The sequence below is a fragment of the Eubalaena glacialis genome, chromosome 3, assembly GCF_028564815.1.
Source record: "Eubalaena glacialis isolate mEubGla1 chromosome 3, mEubGla1.1.hap2.+ XY, whole genome shotgun sequence".
Taxonomy (NCBI): Eukaryota; Metazoa; Chordata; class Mammalia; order Artiodactyla; family Balaenidae; genus Eubalaena; species Eubalaena glacialis.
Window position 1 is genome coordinate 181,936,740 of NC_083718.1, and position 22,854 is coordinate 181,959,593.

A 22,854-nucleotide genomic window follows, 5' to 3' on the forward strand; every position below is an offset into this window, starting at 1 on the left:
CGCTGTTCCCAACACACACAAAAAGTCTCAGGGTGCCCCAGGGATACCCCCATGACTGCTAAGACTGGGCTCCCCCAGCCCACAGCTTCCACCAGCAAGCTGACTGCCAGCTCGTGTAAACACAGTTGGGACCCTGAAGACAGCAGGCCCCTCAGAAGACGGCCAAGGGTGCCGTGACCCTTTTCCTCCTGGGAGAGGAAAGTCCCCTGGCTTCCGACAACCACTTAACCATCCTCCAACCATCCTCCTGCCACTTAAGCAGATTAAAAAAAAGAAAGACAAAAGAAAACTCAGATATTGCACAAACAGCCCCCTGCAGTCAGGTCCTGAGCAGGCACATTTTGAAACAGCCGACACGGTTCCACTTCGGGCACACCCAGTTTCATTTCCACTTCTCTCTGGGTGATGGGTGGCAAGAGGGAAATCATTGCACTGGCCTCAGAACTGGCCGAGACTGCCCCAGGGGGGCCCTGGCAGGGGAAGGCGTGGTGTGCGGCCACCATCACTCTCTCCACGACACCATCCCACACGCATCCGACACACCCACTTGACAGGTGGGGAAACTGAGGCTTGGGGCTGTCAGTTCCTCGCCCAACACCCAACAGATCCCCCTGACCTCCAGCCAGTGACCACTGCTCCTCACAGCCCGGGTCCCCCCCAGCGGCTAGAGCAGAAGGGAACAGAGAGCTCTTCCCAGAGCAAGTGCTAAGGAGGAGGGTTTCCTTCTCCCGAGTGATCTCACAAGTGTGTGAGCCAAAGCGAGAGAAACCCTCTTGGTTACAGGAAAGGAGCTAAAGACAGAAGAAGATACTTCCCAAGTGCAAAGACCATCAAACACTAGCACGGTGGCCATGGCTGGGCTAAGGTCTTTTTCCCGAGAGACATTTCAAAATAGAAGGCTTGGGACTTCCCTGGTGGTCCAGTGGCTAAGAATCCGCGCTCCCAACACAGGGGGCCCGGGTTCGATCCCTGGTCGGGGAGCTGGATCCCACATGCCGCAACTAAGTGTCTGCATGCCGCAACTAAAGATCCCGCATGCCGCAACTAAGACCCGGCGCAGCCAAATAAATAAATAATTTTTTTTTTAAAATAGAAGGCTTGTGTGGGATTGGCTAGGGAAGTCCTGCCTGGAGGCGGGGAGGGGGGATGACCCCCACCCCTCAGGCCCACCCTGAGCAATCCTGGATGGGGATACACTCCGGGGAAGGAGCTCCATCCCCTGCCTCATCTTTTCTTCCTAGCTCTATACTCCTGGAACAGGCAAAGCAAACCCAGGTGCCTGCAGGGCCAGAAGTAACCTCAGTGGGAAGGCCTGGATATGGACTGAGGGGGCAAGGGCAGCCGCTACTCAGGCGACTGGTGCCACGTAGGAAGGTGGGCCAGAGTGCCAGCTCTTCCAACCCTTAAGAAGATACATGAGTCTAAATGTTGTGGGACATTTCTCCATTTCTAAATGTTGGCAATTAATTCCATTTTCCTAAAAATACTGTGTGGGCCTAAAAACACATGTGCAGCCTGAATTTGGCCTGAGGTGGGACAGTCTTAAGATGCAGGACCCTGAAGCTTAGAATTGCAAGGGACCCTGCAAGTTAACTTGTCCGGGCCTTGTTTTGCAGGCCTGTGGTGAAAATCAAACACGACAATGCAGGTTAGAGAGTATCATATACTGTAAAGTGCGGGGCCACGTGGGAAGCGCTGTGGTGCTCCTGGTGACACTCCCCAAACATTAGAAAGTTCCACCCCGCGTGGCTGAAATCTCATCGGCCTTAGTCACTGGCCTTAGTTCTGCTTTTGGGGCCACAGAGCCAGGAGGCTCCCAGTTTTCCCCCAGAATACCTGAACACCTCCCTGTGACCCCACAGGATGTCCCTTCCCCAAAGAACAACGCTTGCCTTCGCCAAGTGCCCTGGGGTGGGGGTCTCTTCACCCCGAACCATCGGGGCCAACCCCACACTCTGGTGGGTGAAAGAAGGTGGGGCCCGGGACCTCCCAGATGTGGGTGCAGCTGCAGGCGGCTCATGTCACAAGCCGCTAGGGAAACAGAGGACTAAAGTTCACCAACAGGGACCTCCCTGGTGGCGCAGTGGTTAAGAATCCGCCTGCCAATGCAGGGAACACGGGTTCGAGCCCTGCTCTGGGAAGATCCTACATGCCGCGGAGCAACTAAGCCCGTGCGCCACAACTACTGAGCCTGAGCTCTAGAGCCCACGAGCCACAACTACTGAACCCACGTGCCACAACTACTGAAGCCCACGCGCCTAGAGCCCGTGCTCCGCAACAAGAGAAGCCACCGCAATGAGAAGCCGGCGCACCTCAATGAAGAGTAGCCCCCGTTCGCCACAACTAGAGAAAGCCCGCGCACAGCAACGAAGACCCAACGCAGCCAAATAAATAAACAAATAAAATTTTAAAAATAAATAAATAAAGTTCACCAACAGGTGACTCTGGGAGGTGACTAATTTTTTTGTACCAACTTTGTATTTTAAAAAGAGTTCCCTAATAGACTCATTTGAAAGTTTTTCAAGATTTTTTTTTTTTGCTAGAATGTTCCTAAGTTGCAATCCCAAAACATGGCATGGATTTTTCTTTTTGCTTCTTAAAAAATAACACTAATAATGACAACTGCCACCTTGTATTAAGGGCTCTGGGTCTGCCAGTTTGCCAACTCTCTCATTTGCCTCGCAGAAGCCCTGAGGGTCAGGCGCCATCGAGCTCTTCTCATTTCAGAGGAAGCAACTAAGGTTCAGAGAGGTTGGGTGATTCCCCTGAGGCCACACAGTAAGCACCAGTGGCAAAATCTGGATTCAAACCCAGACTCTGACTCCACGGCCCACTAGTTTAAGCACAATACTAGGCTATCATTTCTGGCATCTTTACTGGCAATTACACTGCTGAATAAAATCAGCTTTTATCCTAAAATCACATGAGTAGTAACGAATGTGGAGGTCTAGTCAAGATTAATCCTTAAGGTAAGGTCTGCGGGCTCAGAGAGAAGCGAGGAATTGCCTCCCTCAGAGAACACTGCCACCTGGTGGGTGCCACAGGGCAGGAGGCAGAGCGACAGGCGACGCCGGCTGCAGGGCAGGTACGCACGCACCTTGTTGAGGCTGCTGCGGTCACTGACGCTCTTGGTCAGCTGCTGGATCTCGGCCACCTGGTCGGCCAGCCGCTTCTGCTCGTTGAGCTTCTCGGCCAGCGTCTCCAGCTCCGTGAGCGCCAGCTGCAGCGAGAGCCTGTCCGGGTGGCCCCTGGGGGTGTTCTTCAGCATGTCCTGCCGGGGCCCAGAGGGAGCCACGACTGAGACCCCCACCCCAGCAGACCCTCCCCTGGCTGGGGTCACAGCCTCCGCCTCCACACTCAGGCCTGAGAAGGGCCCAGCTTGTAGCCAGGACAGGCGGGGCCTGACACAGAGCTAGGCCTCAAGAAGCAGCTAGTGAATGAAAAACTAAAATAAAATAGCTGTGTGGACCAATCCCTGATTCACTGATCAACTGTACACTGAGATGAGACCCACTCCTGCTGCTGGTCGCTCTGAGGACAGAGAGGAAACCCTGCTGGGGCCCTTGGGCTGGCAGCCAGCCTTCCCCCCAGGGGGACTCATCCCCTGACTGAGGACCCCCGGCAATCAGGGGAGGTGCCTCAAGTTCTCGGGGCCCAGCGTGGAGGTTAACGCTCCCTCGGGAAGCCTGAAGTGCCAAGATCAGAGCATCCACGGGGCATCTCCTCACTGCCAGGGGCCCCACAGGCGCTCGGATTCCACGTGCCTTCCCACAACCTGGGCTAATGTCACCACCAGTCACCAGGTTCCCACCAGGGGAGGGGAAAGTAAGCTCGACGGGCTCCACCCTAGGAGTGGGGAAAGAGGGGGCCGGGGGGCCGAGGCCCTGCCCACCGTGCACAGATGCGTGGGTTGTGGGTGACGGATGAGAAGCCAGGCCTCCTGCCCCAACCCCATGAGGCTCGCACCATCCCACGCCGCACCCTGCAGGTTGGTGGCCGCCGGAATCCCCCGTGGTACCTGAAGCAGGAGGATGAACTGCGGGAACCTCTGGATGGGCTTCACCATCAGCCCGTAGAGCGTGACGCGGTCGGGGCTACACACCTGCCGCCGCTGTTGGAGATGAGGGGGAATAATTCACTGAGCCTCCGCAGCAAGGGCCCAGCACCCGGGGTACAGATGCGGCCCATCCCGGGCTCCCCTCCCCGGGCCCAGGACCCTGCTCAGCCTTGGGCCCAAGAGAAGAGCCCAGAAGGTCCCTGGTTCCACAGTCAGGAGTCCCTGCCACCACGGGGCTCCCCTGTACAGCCCCTCACCCTGGAAAGCCTAGAGCATCACGTTAAAGTCTCTGGACTAAAAGCATAAGTAGGCCATTTCAGCAATTTATCCAAGAAGTCAGGCTACTGAAAGTAGCCGAGACAACCAATCCCGCCACCTAAGCTAAAGCGGATGGGCCCGGGCCGGGGTGAGGCTTTGGCACAGGGGCGGTTCTTACTGTCCTGTCTCTTGCTTCTGTTTCCACCTCTCCATCCACACACCTGTCACCTTGACCCGGGCCCTCAGCCCCTGCGACCCAGGCTGCCGCCACAGCTTCCCCACCGGCCTCTGCCTCCATCTGCCTCCACCCAAAACTTCAGTGGCCCCCGCTGCCTGAAATACGACATCCTAGCCCCTGGGCCAGGAGGCCCAGATCCGCCCAAACTGAACTCCGCTGCTCTGGGCCTCTCTCCCAGGCACCCAGTGCTCCCAGGATCCAACCAGACTTGCCTCTGACCTTTGCCCCACCACCCTTGCACCTGGAACACCCTCTCCTCTATCTCCCCCTGTTTCAACCCCACTGACCCACCAGGACCCATGTCAGATGGCACCCCATTGAGAAAGCCCCCGACCCTCTGGGATCCAGGCTGTAGGCTCCTCGGCTGAGGCCGGGGGTGGGGGGGGCCCTAGCCCACCTGTGCCCTCTGCTGGGTGGCACACTCCCTGCGGCGGGGTCTCTCTGACTCACCTAACTGTGCGCCTAGGAAATGGGGATGGGGGACCTGGTCCCACAGCTACCTGAGGCCTATGGTCCTTTAAACTCTATTCTCCCACGTGATCCCCAAAGCACCACTTTAAGAAAAGGGATCCTTTAAGAAAAGGGATCATCCCGGCCACAACCTGAGCCACACCAAGCCCAGCCACCATCAGCAGATGTCACAGGCCTACCCTTCCACCTGTCAAAACTCCAGGATCCCAAGTGGCTTACAGAAACTTTAACTCTTTTTCACCCTCCTCTTGGGGGAGTGGGGAAAGGAGAGGCAAATTTTCTTCCCGTGGGACTGGGGATGCCCCAAAGGAAAGAAGAGAGGTGTCTGGGCCAAAGAAATGATGCTGCAGCGATCCCTCCCTCCTGAGAAACCTCCACCCCCACCCCCAACAGCCGGGGCTCCATTGAGAGGGGCCCCGGACCACCCTCGGGCCCACCTTGAGGAACTCGAGGAAGGCGGGCTTGGTGAGACAGGCCTTCTTGATGATGGACATGGCATTGGTAAAGTTGTTCACGTAGTCGCTGTACACGTCTAGCACCACGGACTTGGAGAACTGAAACAGGCATGGGCACGGCCCGGGAGGGTCACATCCATGCGAGGGGGAGGGCGACCAGCACTCCCACCCTCACCGCTGGCCACAGTCCTCCTCTGCCTGGAGGGTCTCAGCTAGCCTTGAGGTGAGGAAACCTGTCACCCGGTGAGGGGAGGGGACAGGGCTCAGAGAGGCGAAGAGACACCAAGGTCACAGGGAGGAAGAGGTGGTACTAAGGAGAGCCCGGGGAGGTCCCTCGTCCCCCAGCACGGCAGCCTGGCCCACAGGCGAAGGGGGGCATGGCGGTCCTTTGCTACACCCCCCAGCTCCCACTCTCAAGGATGGTGCTCCTGACCTGAGCCCCATGGATACAACGACCAGGGTGCTGGGTTTTTTGTCTTTTAGCAGAACCCAATTGCCTAAAACATATCGAAGCAGGTTCCACCGACCTGACCATCTCTCACCCCATGAATCTCTCTGGGGCCCACAGACTTCAGTGTCAAAAACCATGAGTCCAGCACACCCCCTTCTTCCACAGATGGGGACCTGAGCCCAGAGAGGGCCCTGGAGCTGCCCACGTTTGCACAACTGAGCTGGGACCAGGCCAGGTCTCCGGGAGCACAACCCAGTGGCCTGGCCCCGACACCCTGCAGCATCCTCTGGGGCCAAGGCCATGCTCTGTGTGAGCATCGTACAGTGGTCCCTCTGCGAGCACTCGGCAGGGGGGGCTTGAGATCGGCCAGGTGGCTGCCCACAGTGGCCAGTCTCCTGGAGGTGCTGCCACCTGGGCGGAGCCAGAACAGTGAGCGGGCGCCACGCCGGCGGACATCTCCAAGGACACGCTGCAAGGTGTCACGCCCACCCCCGCGTAGACCAGGCCGACTCAGGCCCTGCCACCCTCTGACCCCGCCGGCTTGGACGAGGCGACCAGGTGGAGGCAGGAGGCTGGCCCAGAGAACATCCAGATCAGGGCCGTGGTTGGCACCTTGGCAGGCTGGGGAGAGTCTGGGGACACCTACCGAAGCCACAAAGAGGTCCCCAATCTTCTCGGTGGAGTCCCACTCGGCCACGCGGGAGGACAGGGCGATCTGGAACATGGAGTGGCAGTGCAGGATCTCCTTCACGCGGAAGAACACCACCTGGCACTTGCGGACGCTCAGCGCCTTGGGCTCCATCTCCATCAGGGGGTTGCGGTAATCCTGGCGGGGTGGGGCGGGCGGGGTGAGCGCCCCGAGGCCAGGCCACAGCCCCTGCCCCCACTGCCCTCATGGCCACCTGGACTGGGCCAAGCAGAACTCGGCAGACCTTCCTGCGGGGGGAGCACTCACCCCTCACTCTTCACCTGTCCTTCTGGAAGGATCTCCATGAACGTAACACTCCTGACCCTTTTGCCCATCCATAACCCACCCCCGTGACTTATGTGTTAAGCTGGGTTTTGGGGCAGACCCCTGCCTGCAAGGAGCTCCACGGAGGCAGTCCCCAGGGGCCGGCCCAGATCGGCTTTGCCCACAAGTGAGCCAGTCTGTCTAACGGAGCAGTGGCAGTGATGTCACAGCAAGACCTAGAGCCACACTCTCCAACCAGCTTTGTCAGAAACACGGGATATTTTTGTCTCCACCTGCCTGAGGTCTGGGCTCCTCCACTGTGGATCCAAACTCAGGAGGGGAAATGAGGTTGTTACTAGCATCCTCCCACCCCTACAATTCCCCTCCCTGTTGTCCTCACCGAGAGCCCACAACATCCCAGAAGGTTCACCTTTTCAGGAATGCAAACTACAGACCAGGCCAGCACACCTTAGTCATGCAAGCATCTACTTAGCAATTCCTGTGCATCCGGATCACAGGGGAGAGGGCGCACCCAGGGAGCTCCAAGATGACGGGGAGACACCAGCCCCTGCCCCGGGGGCTCCCAGAGTGGCGAGGAAGGCACAAGAGGCACCACATGCCCTCAAGTACATAGGATAGAGCTCATTTTATTGAACCCCGACATGGTTTCAGAAAATGCAGTCATCCTGTGAACACCAAGGCATCTGGAATTCTTGGTGTCCCCCATTTGGAGGTCCTGCTGTTTCCATAAAAGCCCTGGCCTTTGGCTCCTTCCTCTTAAAAATGCCCACAGTCCCCAAACACTCCTTGTAAAATGTCCCTCCGGGGTCTCCCCTGCCCTCTCCCCAGAGCCCCCAGAGTCCTACCTGGAGTACCCGTTTCAGAGACTCCACATAGCTGCCTTCGCTCTGCACGATGGAGCCCAGGATGTGCCTCCGGACCACCTGCTCGGGCAGAAAGCACAGTCAGCACCTGTGCCAACCATGGCACAGAGCAAGCACCGGCTGTGTGCGGAGCCCCGGGTGATGGGAAGAGGAGTCATGACGCCCAGTGGAGCTGCCAGCCGTGGGACAGAAGGAACTCGTCTTTCCCAGAGCCGCTCCTGGACCACTGGGGCCTGCCAGGCCAGCACTCCCTTCCAGAGCCCCTGCCCACCCCAGACAAATGCCCGTGCTCCCCAGACAAAAGCATGGGGGCAGGGGACGCTAGGACTCGAGTCCCCTGCCTGGTCTCTGCTCCCACACATCCAGGGATGGGAAACCACCACTCTCCTCCACGGGGACGGGTGGCCTCCTCCATCTTTGGACAACTCTAGCAGAAAATTCTTTCTTGGATGAAATTGAAATCTCAGCTCCCGACACTTACAGATCCAGCCCTTAACCAATCCCTCTCCCATCCCCACCAAGTGGGCTCTACTTCAAGCTAAACATCCCAGCCCCTTATCCTTCCCCTCTTGCCCTCCCTATCTCTCCTCAGCCCAAATTAGTGCATCTCTCAGGTGCAGACCGACCAGCACCCAGGCAAGAAGCCCTCACCTGGATACAGCAGCATGCGGGCTGGGAGGGGGGTTGGTGGGGGGACTTTGCTGCACACTGGAATCACGTGGCTCCCACCCCAGACATTCTGAATGAATTGCTATGGGGTGCAACCTCGGTAACAGTGTTTTTTAAAGCTTCCCAGGTGATTCTATTGTGCAGCAAAGCTGGGACAGAGCTCATGAAAGATATCGCACATGAGAGGTGTCTGAGGGGGGAGCCTATCCACCTTGGCCCAGAGCTGGGAGGGTGACTGATCCTCACTGTGTCCCCAAAGCCATCCTGAGAACATCAATCCAGGCGCCCACCACCATCTCCCCTGCTCCCCTCTGCTTCCTCCCTCCTGCCTCTGGCACACCCTTTGCATCTCCTCCCACCACCCTGCCTGCGCCCAGGCCTGACCATGGCCCCCCAGGCCTGACCATGGCCCCTGGCGGTGTGACGAGCCAGGCCACTGTCCTTCAAGCTGCCCCACGGTGGGATGCCTTGTCAACGATCCCCAGTTTCCCAGGTGTTCCCAGAGCAGCGTTCTCAACCTCAGCATGCTGATGTATGGGGCCGTCCTGTGCACTCTAGGACGTGTAGCAGCGTCCCCGGCCCCTACCCACCAGATTCCAGTAGCACCCGCCCCCCACCCCCACAAGCTGTGACAACCAGAAGCAGCACCAGACATTGCCAAATGTCCCCTAGGGGACAAAATAAACTCGGTTGAGAGCCACTGGCCTAGAGTAACTAACACTGCTGATCCAAGAAATGCAAAAGGCTCCCGAGGAGACAGACCCGGCCGACATCAAAAAGGGGAACCCCGGATTATGAGCTGGCAGCCCGGGGTCCTGGCTGGCTCTGAGCTCTGACGGCTCTGACAGTGACTCACTGCATAGGGGAGGGAGCGGGGGGGGTCACCACCTCAGTGTTGCCAGGGGCCAGGCAGGAGAAAGAAGGAAGGAAGGAGGCGGATGGACTCCCAAGACGAGAGGTGTGGCCGTATCTCCGATTTTCGAAAGGGGTCCATCGTCAGGATTTCCTGCCAACTCCAAGCCGGCCAATCCCCTCATTGCATTTGCTGCCCCGACATGTCTTGCTCAGAGTCCTCACGACCAGAGGGAGGCAGGGGTCTCTCCCCGTGCCTCGTGGCTAAGAAAACCCCAGCGGGGAAAAACTCAAACCTGACTCTGCCCAGGAAGGTCCCAGAGCACAGCCACCCCGATCTCAAGGTGACACTTCTGGAGAAGGAAGACATCGCCCGAAGAGCCCCGCTCCTGGGAAGCCTGCGGTGACTCTCGGGTCTGAATTGATGACAGGTGGGTGGACGGGCACCTCCAGGGTCCCCCCCCCTGAACTGGATTAGCTCGATGCTTCCCAGAAAGGGACTGCGGGCCCTTTGTTCAAACACCTTCATTTGACCCAGTTACACAGGAGCTGCTCTGGCTGCCACAGGGCTGGGAAGCAAGAGCTCCACATGCAGCCCCACCGCCACCCAGGATGATGGCATGGAACCTGCGGGGTCCAATTTGGAAAGTCTGTGCAGCAGGTCGAGAAGAGACCCCAGGAGGTCCCCCACCCAGCTGGGGCTCTGTCAAGAGCCCCCTGATCATCACCTCCCCTTCCAGAGCCAGACCTGCATGGTCCCAGGTAGCAGGCTGGGGTCCCCACCATCCCTCCCCATGAAGACACCCCGCTCCTCCCACAAACCTGCTGCGGGCTCAGGCCGTCTGGCATGGGGCCCAGCTCCGGGGCTGGGGGCTTGATGTCCGTAACGCTGACCTCCAGGAGCCCCATGTCCTCCTCCTCCGAGTCACCTGGAAAGTGAGATGGGCTGGTGACACATGCAAGGCAAGGATGACACACCTGCTCAAACTCCAGGAGCTGGAAACCCCTCTCCCCCCACAGACCGGGGTCCTGGGATGAGCAGCTCCTGGGGCCACAGAGGATTACAGCCTACTCACTGCCCTCCTGGCTATACTCTGCTAGAACAGTCCACCCGGAAATAGAAGTGAGGGAGGGATGGAGCGAGGGAGTAGAAAGCAACATGCAGCAGGGGCTTGGCTCTCAGAATCCACTCTGCCAGGAGTCTCTGTCCCCGCTCAGACCCGCCCGCTTCTGGGCTGGCAAAGGCCAGGCCGCCCATGTCCCCATCACTAGGCACTAAAAATAGTTTTCTTCTGGATGCCAAAAAGGGGGAAGAAAGTAAGCCCCGAGAAGAACAGGGCTGTTTGGCTCTGTGTTTTCATCTTTCAAAAAAAGAGACCCAACAGGGAAAAAGTCCAGCTTATGTCCAATAGGGGAACACAGACAGGAGTGGGGGCAGACCTCAGAGGACAGATCACGACAGACAGGCCGGGGCGGAGAGAAAGAGCGGAGGTCAGGCAGAGTGCAGTAACCCGGCCTTGCAGGGCTCCCGCCCCACGAGCGACAGGCACAGGCACAGGGAGACGGGACCCCGCTGCTTGCGGCCCTGAAACGTGGTGCCGGCAGCCGCAGGCAGCAGGAAGCGGGTGCTATGGGGAAGCTGGGAAGAAAGAAGTGGCGGTGGCTCCGGGGGGCCGAGGGAACAGGGACACGCAGACGGGCCTTACCTGAGCAGGAGACAGAAGAGGAGGAGGAGGAGGGACAGCGGATGACAGTATGGGGGTCGGGGTGGTGGAGGCCCTCCTGCCTGGCCCACATGGCACCCCAGGCATCACTCCGCACCCACCCCAGCCGCTGGCCCCGCGGCTTCCTCTTCCCCCATGCACCACTGGGTAACATTCTTGGCTGGTGATTCGAGCCCTGCTGTGGCTATTAATAACGCCTCTGGTGGGAGGGTCGCTTTAGGAAAGGCTCTGGGCTAACGGGCGGGGTGAGGGGGGAGCCTGCTGGCCGCCCGGCTGGCCTGGGGATGGGGAGGGTGACCAGGAAGAGTTCCCAGCCAGCCAGCATGTCCAGCCTGTCCCTTCTCCAGGCCACTCCAAGTTCGGAATGGCTCCTCGACCCATCGTCCCCTCCCTCATCGGGGGGTAGGGCTCCCCCAAAAGTTTGGCACTGAATCAAGTATATGCAGCGGTGGGGTTAAACCCGCTTCACAGATGAGGAACCTGGCAGTCCAAGAGGGGACGAAGCAGGCAAGGTCACACAGCCAGGAGGCCGTGGAAACAGGATTGGATCCACATCAGCAAGATGCTGTCGCAGCACCAAACACCTCCTTCTTGTGGCTGCCACCGGGAATAACACCTGCCGCACAGGGGTCAGGAGCTGTGCTGGGCTCTTTCCATGTACTACTACTACTCGGTCGTCCTCACCATAGCCCCCTGAGACAGATGCCAGATTAGCCCCATTGTACAGATGAGGAAACTGAGGCACAGAGAGGGTAAAATACATAGACTTCAAGAGGGTGCAGAGCCTCAAAGTCCTCCCTGGCTTGAATGCCTGTGCTAACGGGGCCCTGATCTCTCACCCCTGCCCTCACTCCAGCCAGAGGAAGCCTCTTCCGTCCCCTCCACACCTGTGTGTCCCCAGGCGAGACACTGAACCACTCTGTGCCTGTTCCCTCATCTCCAAATGGGAACAAGACAGTCCTCTGCCCCTGTCTGGTGTTTATAAGGATTAAATGAGAAACTGTAAAGCTCTTAGGAGAGTGCCTGGCACACAACAGATACTCCATAAACGATGACCATCATGAAAATCACTTCTTGAACGTCTCATACCTTCCCACCTCTGGACCGTTGGACATGCTGGCTCCTCCGCCCAGAGCACCCACGCCCTGCCCCGTTCCCTGGCCTGATGGACCTGGGTCTCCTTCTCCTGCTCTCAGCCCTTCCCTGACCTTTCATTCCCGCATTCCACGCTCACTTCCCCCACGCTCCCACCGTGGCACCCCACCGTGCGGCTGGTCACTTCCTGTTTGCATGCCTGTCTCCGTACTGTCCCAGGTGCTCCTGCAGGCAATACTGCCTAACTCATCTTGGTGTCCCTGCACCCAGCACGGGGCATGGCACTTAGTAGGTGTTCAATAAATGTTGGCTGGTGGAGAGACAGGTGCATGGATAAAGTAGGGAATGAACAGGCGCATTCAAAGATGAGGCCAGGTGAGTATGGGAGGCAAGAGGCCAAGGAGGCCACGACAGAGACCAAGGGCAGGGATGCTGAAGGGAGAGGCCCACATTTCCCAGAAGAGATGGGGTCCACCTGCCATAGGCCGGGAAACAAGCTGGCACATTTGGGGATCAATCCCCAAACCTCACCGCCAGAGGAGCCTGGACACCCAGTGACCTCGCCCACCCACCCCTGCCGAGCACCGAGCCCGCCCCTGGCCCGGCCCGCAGCGCCTCACCGAGGACATCCTTCCTGTGCAGAAAGGACACTTTGCGCATGACGGCGATCCTCGTCTTCTCCAGCCCGTCCTTGGTCCCGCTCTTGGCGGCCCTCATGAGCTGGGTCATCTGAGCAAAGGCAGGGGGGCTCATCAGAGAAGCGGAAGGAGGCCTTGCGACATCTGCCACCAAGGGCCACCGGCCCTATTCAGGCCTCCCGGCCGGGGCTACAAACATGAGGACCCCGGAGCCCACTGCCTCCCAGGGAGGTGGCAGCAGAGGCCAAGAAAGACAGCAGGGCAGTGCCACCCCGAGACCTCCTGGGAAGGGGTGGAAGGGCATTCATGCCCTGGGGGACCTCCCGGGGGGAACCCTCTTTACTAACCCAATTTTTTCCCCTTGGGTGTCAAATTAAGGACATGGTGTGACACTGGGGACAAGGCTCAAGGTCTGGAGTCCCAGGCCTGGTTCAGATCCCAGCCCTACCGCTCCCCAGCCGCGTGACTCTGGACAAGACCCTTAACCTCACTGAGCCTCAGTTTCCGCCCTGAGACCCGCCAGAGCCTGTGAGGACTAAACAGGGTCTGGGAAAGCACACTGAACAGTAAAATGAGCTGCACAGATGCCCAAGCTTACTTTAGGAGCAACTATAGAAGGAGGGGAGCACCCCCATCCCATCAGTGGAACCCCGGCCCCCCCAAATAGCCGGGTTTCTTACTGAGCCTCTGCCCAGGAACGAGGGGGAGGCTGGTGCCGCCACGGAGCCAGGCGCAGCTTCCCTCAGGTGGGGAGGACCCGTGGGCACGGGCGCAGCAAGCGAAGCAGACACGGGGCGCGGGCGGAGGCAGGCCCAGGACGGAGAAGCGGCACCCTGGGCCTGCAAACAGAGCTGCCGCCCCCTAACTCACTGCTTTGTCCCCTCAGCCCCCAGCCCAGTCCTGGAAGCTTCCCTGACGCACAGCCAGTGCTAGAAGTTTCCACATGGTTGGAAATGTTCCCTGTCTGCGCTGTCCAACACAGCAATGGCCAGCCACACGTCGCCACTGGGCACTTGAGAGCTGGCGGGCGCGACTGAGGAGCCCAAGTCCTGGTGATCTTTAATTTTAATTAACTTAAATGTAAAGAGCTGGGTGGCTATCATAATGGATGGTACAATTCTAGGAAACCCCCTCCTCCCTGAAGCTCTCTGCTAAAGGCGGGAAGCACTCATCTGGGGGTCCCTGGCCTCTGCTCTCACTGTCACCTTCCTCCAAACACCCGCCCTGGTCCCCGGCACAAGGGCCCTGGCACTTCTCAAGGGTCTGGGCCAGGAAGGCTTGCTGAACACCGAGTGGGCGCTGAGGCTGGGGGCAGGGTGGTGACTTTTCAGGAACAAGACGACTTTCTGGAAACAACCAACAGCCAGCAGGGGAAAGGGAAGTCCCGGGCCCCTCCCTGCCTCTAAATGGTAAGATTCTAGAGCAGCAGTTCTTGGCCTTTCGGAGAGGTGGGGGGGGGGGGGGTGTCATAAACACCTGTGAGAATCTAATGAGAGGGACATTCGACCCCAGACCCCAGAAACCGTACGAAGATGCTCATCCTCCTCTGAGGGGGGTCATGACCCCCAGACTGGAAACCTCTGTCCTGGAGCCCAGTTCCTGTCTCAGCAGAAAGCCATCAGGGGGGCTGTCCTAGGAACCCCCAAAGTGGTCTTTAGGGGAACCATCAGAGACCCTTCCTGGGCCAAAAAAGAGCAACAGGTGAACACCTGGAAGGCGTCCCTGGGTCAACCTGCCACCTCCACTGGCTCACGGCACTGAGGACAGAGCCCGATCTGGGGGCCGACTCAGGGGCCGGGCTGGGGAAAGTACCCTGGTCTCGACGCCACCCTCCACGTGCTCCCTGCTCCTCCCTGGGCCGCAGCTTCCTGAGAAGTTAAATCTGCCCCCACCTCCAGTCACAGGGCTCTCAGAGGGTGTCCGTATAAGGGCCTTGCAAACTGTAAAGGGTCTCTCCGCCTCCGCCAGAGAGGCCTCCGGTTCTGAGGAAATGGGCAGGGCTACAGGACAGAGGGTGGGCAGGCTCTGGCTTGCACAGACCCAGGCTTGAACCCCAGTTCTGCTGCTGACCGCTGGTGTGACCACCAGCCAGCTGCCTCACTTGCCGGCCTCACTAACGCTGAATGACAGCAGTAAGATAGCGGCCTCCCAGGGCGTCTCAGGGAGAAAATGGTCAGGCACACAAGTAGTAACGGTCACCATCCACTGAACTCTTAGGCTGTGCCCGGCGCGGCCCTAAGCACCTGACGGTTCTGAGCTCACATCCACCCTGGGGGCTGGTACTGTTCATGCCGCCATTTCACAGGCAAGGAAACTGAAGCTCAGAGAGGGCAAGAGGCCTGCCCAGGATCACACAGCGAGGAGGTGGTGGGGCTGGCATTCAAATCCAGGCCTGCAGGCCTCCAAAGCCCACAGCACACAGTAGGTGCTCAATGAATGGAAGCCACTGCTGTCAATATCATCATCCTTACGCAGAAGTCGGAGTCCCATCTGAGAAAAAGGCACTGCGGTTTCTCCTACTGGCCTCCTTACCCTGGACCTCTCTGAACAGCTCCGAGGCAGAGGAACGTCCAATGTCACCAACAGTCATATTTTTCAAAGTGGAACCCAAACCCACCTGCCACAGTTACCAAATTCATAGATTCCTAGGCCTTGGCCCAGACCTGTAGAATCAGCCTCTCTGGGGGTGGATCTCAGGAATCTGCATTTTTCAAAGCACCCAGGTGATTCTGACGGCCCTAAAGTTTGAGAGCCCACACAGGAATTCTTATCGACGGCTAAGGTGTCAGTTGAGGGTGGGAAGAAAGAGAGGCGAGGACATGGACAGGAGCGAGCCAGCCTTTGGCATCAGCCCGCGCAGCCGACGAAAGATGCCACCAAGTTCCAGGGCTCGAGGCAGCTCCGGGACTCAGCCCCGCCCCTGCAGCCCCAGAAGCAGCAGGAAAGGCCCCGGGAGCCCCCAGGACTTGGAGGGACAGACAGACAATACCTTATAATCGTACTTGTGCTTCAGCTCCTGCATGTCTCTCCCCCCAACTCTTAAAGCCAAGATGTCTCTCTTAGTCCTGGCGCATCGCTCCTTTAGCCTAGTCAGGTCTGGAGAAAGCTGGAGCCCCCAAGCAGCCAGGCAGAAGGACAGCAGGTGAGAGGAGCAGGCAGGGAGGGCAGGAGACAAAACACCGGCAACAGAGTAAAAAGGAGACTCAGGTGAGGTGGTGGATAGACAACTCGGGCCAGGTGGGATTGGGCACCTGGGGACCACCAGGCTCCTGCCTGGAATGAGCTCCAGCAGCATCCAACCCCAACATGCCAAGCAGTTGGGGGCTGGGTCTCTGTAGCTGTGGGGGAGGAGAGGTGGGAGGGGAACAGCCCAGGCCCCCTCCCAGTGCTCGGAGGACAACTGTGTCTCAGTCATCTCCCCATCCCGGGAGCCCAGCATGGGGCTCTCGACATAAGAGGTTCTTGGCAAGTTTCTGAGCTGGATGAATGGCAGGTGGACGGATGGGTGGAATGGGTGGGCAAGGGGATAAATGGATGAGTGGGCAAATGCAGAAAGATGGGTGAATGCAGAGAGGGGTGGTTGGATGGATGGACAATAGACAGATGGGTAGATGGACAGGCTCATAGATGGATGGATAGACAGATAAATGGATGGATGGGTGAGCAAATGGATACATTTAGTTGGATGACTGTACAGCTGGGCAAATGGGTAGAGGGATGAAGAGAGAGTCAGTTGAATTAAAAAAAACATGGATGGATGGAAGCAGTGCTGCGCTGGTAAATATTCAACGAGTGGTTCTCCAGGAAAAAAAGCCCTGCTTTGTAGTATTTCCACGGCGTGAACACACCCACCATGGCCAATTTCAGACTACCAATGTGACATCACTGAGTGTGAAGTTGGAAAGGAATGTGCACAATTGGTTCTTGGGTTCTTGTGAGCTAGGACGAGCTGGCTCGAGCACGCCACTGGAGGAAAGGTGGAGGAAGAGAGGGAGGAATAGATGGAGGGAGGGATGGGCAGGCAACTGGATGGAGGGATAGGTGGCTGACTGGCTTACATGCTATCTGGGAAGATGGACAGATAAATGGGCAAACAGACAGACATTCAAATGCATGAACTGTAGGAGCAACAGTGATATTTGGTAAAATATAGAGAAGACCAGCACTGGGACTACTTGGAGAAAAGTAGACAAGCAGAGGAATCGAAAGCATGAGCTTAGAGGCAGGCGAGCCTACACTCAAATCACTGCTCCCCACTTACTAGCTGGAAAAGTCTCTTTCCCTCTCTGAATGACAGCTTCCTCACTGGTAAAGTGGCCATAATAACAACTACCTCGTAGTATCACTGAGGAGGTTAAATGGATAGAGCATGTAAACCCCACAGCTTAGTGAGTGTTCAAAAAAATGGAAGCTTTTTTAGATATTAGACTATCTTTCAAATAATAAATGCTCAATATTTGTTGAATAGATGGACAGTTGATTGGATGGATGGATGGATGGATGGATGGACGGACGGATGGAGGGATGAACGGATGGACAAGGTACTTTCTTTCCAATCCTATGTGATGTTGAGCCGCGGTTCTGCCACCTACTTGCTGTGTGGCCCTCACCACATCATTTAACCTCTCTGAGCTTCTGTCACTTAGGTTCTCTGATCAACAAAATGAGACTCTTAAAGCAAGTGATACCAACCACTCTAGGGTATTAGGAACAATAAACGAAACTGCTCTGTCAGCTGTACCACACTGGGCAAATACTCACTATTGTTATACAAAGAAGTAGCAGGACAGGGATTCTTCTGAGAGTTACTCAGACTCCCCAGAAAACTGGAGTCCTGTTTCATCTGTAAATAAGACTGACATGATAAATCATAAAGGACCTGGGCCTCTGCCTGTCTCAGGGTCAGAAGAACTAGATTCGAAGGTCAACTGCAGAATTAGCCGGATCAGAGTCAACCAGCTGAGGTCAGAGCTGGCATTGCTGCCCAGGCCCCTGGCCAACCGGATCACGGTCACCTTAATTATGAAGAGATCACAATCAGAAAGTGGAAAGGTTCAGCGGAGCCCATTTCACAGCTGGGGAAAAAAAAGAAAAAACTTCCCACTGACCATGGGGGGCGACCTCGTTAATCAGGATCAGGCTCCTGGTCACATCTGGGTCAAGTGCTCCTGAGGAGGTCCCTCTGCAGACCCTCAGTCATTTTCTTTGGCAGAAATCGGCCCACTGAGGGCTGGCTTGGCCAGACACCTGCAGGAGGGGCTCCACTAGTTCTTTTGCAGCTGCACAGCGTGCCAGGCTCCTGTTAGACTCTAAGGACAGGACCCGACTCTGCCCAGATCTCTGCTGCCCGACGCGCCACAGCACAAACTACATACAGGCAAGCAGCGGTACCACCGGAAACATGCAGCGGCTGCAGCACGACGCGTAGGAGCAGATGCGCCCCAAGCAGCTCAGGAGGGCAAAGCCCTGCAGGTGGGGCTGGGGTGGGGCGGTTCCCAGGCAGAGGTGGGTGTCAGAGGAAATGCCCCCCTACAATCCCTGGGGGCCTGCTGTTCAGGGAACGGGTGAGCCTGGGCCCATGGCCGGAGAAAAGGCCTCATGGTCAGAAATTCCAAGAACTCTGCATGTCGTTTGTCTGCTGAGGAAGAGTCCCAAGCCCCCAGCTTGAGGGTGTGCGGGACACAAGCCCAGGGGCAGCCCCCAGAGACCCCACCCCTGGGGCCAGGCCAAGGTGAGGGCCCGCCCAGCATTTCTCAGAGTGCTCTGTGGGCCCCTTGCATCCCCGGAGGACAGAGCGCTGTTAAAAAGCAGATTGCCAGGCCCCACCCAAACCCTGAACCTGGGAGCGAGGCCCCGACATCTGCGATTTCAACCAACTACCCACGTGATCCTGATGCCTGTGCAAGTCTGAGGACCACCACGGGAGAGCCCAAACTCAGCATCCCCACACGTCCTGCCCTGAGACGTGCTGCCGGTTCCCTCTTGGTCCCCAGCAAGAAGGCAGGGGGCTGGGGAAGCGGCCGTGGGAGATTAGGAGGGACAGTCAGAGGCTGAGAACAAGGGCTGGCCCGGGCCTGGAGTCCCACCTGCTCACACTCTCCAGAGCCGGGCTGGGACACACAAGTCCCGCCCCCCATGCAGAGGCTACCCAGGGTGCGTGGCACCTTCGTAACCAAAGCCCCCTCTCTCCCCTAAACTAGAGCATGCTGCCCCTTCTAAGGACAGAAGCAGGAAGAGGCCTGTTCCTGGGCTTTCGCCTGGGTCATTCCTCCAACTGGGGACGCCTTTCCCATCTCCTCTGGCTTCTGCACCCCAGCTCCCAACCCGCCTCTCTTGGAAGGAAGCCTCCTATGATTAGGCCCATCAAATCCCACCTGTGTCGGGCAGGCGGCCATAGGTACACGGGCTTGTGTTCACAGAAAGGCATGTTTTCTTCATTTTTGACAAATCGTTTCATATTCGGTATCTCCTCCTAGACCACAAAGGTTCCCCAAGCCTGGGCTGGGTCTCCCAGTCCCCCTGTACCCCAACCCACACCCTAAGATATGGACTGGGCAGAGAGCAGGTGTCCGAGATGCTTAACTTTTTTTGCTAGCAGGAGGTCAAGGCCGTTTTCCGTGGCGCCGCCCATGGGGGCCCAGCCGAGAGGAGACCAGGGTTCAGGAGAGACCTGCTCAGCCCCCAGGCTTCCTGAGGACTTGGGGAGCCCTCTTCATCTGAGTAAAGTCTGTCTGAAGACTCTTAGGTGTAGGTGCTGCTCTGGCCTGCGCCCCTCTCCCAGAAGGGATCCCCAAACTCAGAAAGGGGCAGGAGGCACTCAGAAAAACTTGGGAGTTGGAGGCCCCTGTAATCCAGCCTGGGCCTGGGGCCCCTGCCTGGTCCCTGCCCCACCTGCAGGCAGGACTCGCTGACAGGTTGAGCCCACTTGCCTGCCTGTGTCTTTTCAAAAGGAACCTTACAGAGACCCAGTCACCTCTGGTCGGGCAGGGCCTGTCTCTAAGAAGCTGCTCCCATTAAATCCCATATCTCAGCATGGATAGAACCTGCCTTCTGGTGGCTTCTAGAGAACAAATGGGACAGGCAAGGCTGGCACAGAAAAGGAGGAACCAAACAATCCATCCTCCTCTTGGCTTCCGTGGCTCCTTCCATGAAATCAGCAGAATGAACTCTGTTCCAGGCAGAAACACTGGAAGCAATCAGCGCATGGATGGCACTTTGAAAGGCTTTGGAAAGAAGCCTGCCAGGCACCTCTGACTTAGCCCGCTTGCTCACTTCCCCAGGGCAGAGGGCTGTGGGGGTCTCGGATTGATCTGAGAAGCATCCTGTGGGGCAGGGAGATCAAGCTGATTTGATCCATGTGTCAACTGTAATCAGTTGGTTAGGCTGCCCAAGCACTGTGTTGAGGAGGATTCTGAAGCCAGATCTGAGCCCGTAAGCATCGTCATCAATTGCCGGGTCTGCCACAGGCCTGGAACAGGGGCAGCACCTGTGCCAGGCACTAACCACGCCCATCCTAGGTTTAGGGCTCTCCACGGCCAATCAGCAATGCGGGTGGGTCACTTCCTGTCTCGGGATTACTTGGGCCACTTCTCCCTCTCTCACCATACATTCCTGGGAATCACTGAGGTTTAGGTACGAGTCTCAGGCCTGGCCCTCACCACCCCACTCGCAGGTGCCTTGGCTGGGGTGAGAGACGCCTTCCCCCTCACCTTGGGCTGGAAGGACACTCGGTGTTTGGCGGGCTCCGCCTCCGGCTTGGCCTCCTCCCCGGAGTCCTCGCTGTAGCTCTCAAACTCACTGGAGCTCCAGCCTAGGTCCTCCGTCTCCCGGGGTGCCCCGTCCCGGTGCACATCCTCGTAGAGCAGGTTCCTCTCTGCCCCTGCTGGCCAAGAGACAGGGCTGGTGAGCGGAGGCCCTGAGGCCAAGCCCACCAGCCCCAATTTCTGAACCCAGGCGGGCAGGTGGGGGGTGGGTCAAGGTGGACCTTCAGCTCCACTTCCTGGTCCATAAGCAGGAGGCAGTGAGAACACGATATCCACCCCGCAGAGTGAGGAGGACGTGAAAAATGCAGAGAAGCACAAGAAATGTGCCTGGCACACAACCAGCTCAGTAACTTCCCCTATCCACATCACCTTGCTAGGATCTGAATGCTCATTGGGGGTTTGTGTGGCATTTTTTAGAGGAAAAGAGAAGTCCTAAGACCAAGTCCTGACTCAGGCCCTCAGCTCTAGCCTCAGCATCCTAGGAGGGAAAATGAAGATGGTCCGGAGCATTGAATGACTCAGATCCCTCACCCCAAATCTGAGTTCCCCATGAGGGTCCAGGATGGTCCAGTAGGGGGCGCGCCTGGCCCAGCGTCCAGGAATGTTCCCTTTTCTTCCCCGGCCCCACAGGAAATGCCTTGAACGGGAAACTGGGGGACAGAGACCTGACAGTCCACTGGCCTGGAGGGACAGGTGCCACCAGGGCCGAGCACTCTTGGGGTCCCTGTCAACTCGGGTTTGAGATGCTGTTTCTAGACTGAGGTGGGAAAGCCAATTTGCCGGGCCCAGAACACGGGGTCCCAGCCCTGGCCCCAGCTCCACCTCTGGGAGCTCTCGGTCTCACCTTCACCTCTGAGCTTCACGTCCTGGGCTGTTACCTGGAGAATAACTGAACTGCAGGCCTCACAAAAGTAAGGCCAGACTCCAAAAAAGTGCACAAAGGTGAAAATGCTTTTCGTTAACACAGACAAAATATGGCACTGAGATGGGTTTAAAAAAAAAAAATCTGCTCAGAAACCACGCATTCTAAAGAGCATGGAACTTTGGTTATTGAAGCCCTCTCTACAAAATGGGGATAATAAGCTGAAAGGTGGAGTAAATATAATATATGCACAAAAAGCTCTTAGCCAAGAGCCTGGCACATGGCAGGCGCTCAGCAAAGAGCAGCTGATCCTTACTCGCGGGGGCTCTGGGTGGGCTTGACGGTCTCCACACTGACCCCAAGCCTCCACCTCCCCCGCACGAGAAAGCCGGGGGGTGAGGGGTCGGGGAAGATTTTCAGCCAAAGAGCAAAACAGACACACTGGGGCTTAGCTGGAGACTCAGGTCCCAGGATCAGGAGGAAGCAGGGGGTTATTTTTCAGCAAAAGATGATAGTGACTAACATCTCCAGGGAGTAGAGCAGCTGGTGACCAGGCTGTGACCTTCACAAGGCTGGGCTGATTGTCCTATTACTGCAATGGAGGCCCCACAACCCGTGAGTCAAGGGGCAGAGCCCAGTTCTTGGGGCTGCCCCAGAGGAAGAACCACGTGGCATCTACTTCCCCTGACTTCTGGCCCCGCCCACCTACATCTACATGCTGGATTCTCCCAGCAGCCCTGTGGGGCCGGAAATTATCACCGCCTCCCATCAGACAGATGAGAAAATGGGGCCCAGAGAAGACATGTGCTTGCCCAAAGTCAGGCAGTGAGAGGGGAGGGGGCTCCATCCACTCGCCGTGCTGCCTTCCACAGAGGCACCGCCGTGCTGACGACCCCCTGGGCTCGTCCAGAAATACTCTCTCCAGTGGAGACAGTGTCACCAGATTCCTAAGCCTTCAGAGGCCTCACAGTGGCCTGGTTCCCGCTCCCCCCGTCTCCTGGGGCCACGGGTTTCACTAATGCTCAGGAACATGGCTCCCCTTTCAAAGCACTTACCACCACCCACTCAGTGCTCTACATCAACTATCTCATGGCATCCTCCCCACAACCCAAGGAGGAAGCTAGCGTTGCCCAGTTTTACAGATGCATCGACTGACGCCAGAGAGATTAACCAGAAGTTTTGCGGTGTGACCCTCTCCAAAGTCCTGTGAAGTCAGGACGATATTCTGATTTCATATGAAGAAGCCAAGGCCCAAAGCACAGAGCGCTGTGCCCTAATTAATGGCAGAGCCGGGATGAGAGCCCAGGGCTGTGCGGGTCCACTGGCCTGTGCGGCCTGCACCTCAGTGGACAACCTCCCCACCGAGCGCCGGCTGAGCCCACAGGCCGTGCAGGTCAGTGCGGGGCCCTGGCAGGTGTGAGGCTCACAGCGCTCCTCGTGGGGTGCACCTGTTGAGGGCTGGGCCCAGCCTCGCCGACTCAACCC

At 57.7% G+C, this 22,854-nt stretch overlaps 1 protein-coding gene across 6 annotated transcripts in view; it reads right to left on the reverse strand.

Moving 5' to 3' along the window:
- The window catches only part of ARHGEF10L (Rho guanine nucleotide exchange factor 10 like), a 160,483-nt gene that overhangs the window by 62,967 nt on the left and 74,662 nt on the right, over positions 1 to 22,854 (reverse strand). For 5 of the 6 annotated variants that reach the window (XM_061184859.1, XM_061184855.1, XM_061184861.1 and 2 more), the window contains 8 exons: positions 20,454 to 20,626; positions 12,727 to 12,835; positions 10,110 to 10,216; positions 7,749 to 7,826; positions 6,577 to 6,756; positions 5,462 to 5,578; positions 4,019 to 4,111; positions 3,098 to 3,271 (listed from right to left, as the gene is read on the reverse strand). In XM_061184859.1, the coding sequence (XP_061040842.1) occupies positions 3,098 to 3,271; positions 4,019 to 4,111; positions 5,462 to 5,578; positions 6,577 to 6,756; positions 7,749 to 7,826; positions 10,110 to 10,216; positions 12,727 to 12,835; positions 20,454 to 20,626 (1,031 nt within the window). The remainder of the gene's footprint in view (positions 1 to 3,097; positions 3,272 to 4,018; positions 4,112 to 5,461; positions 5,579 to 6,576; positions 6,757 to 7,748; positions 7,827 to 10,109; positions 10,217 to 12,726; positions 12,836 to 20,453; positions 20,627 to 22,854) is intronic. The other variant, XM_061184860.1, reaches the window with a different exon arrangement.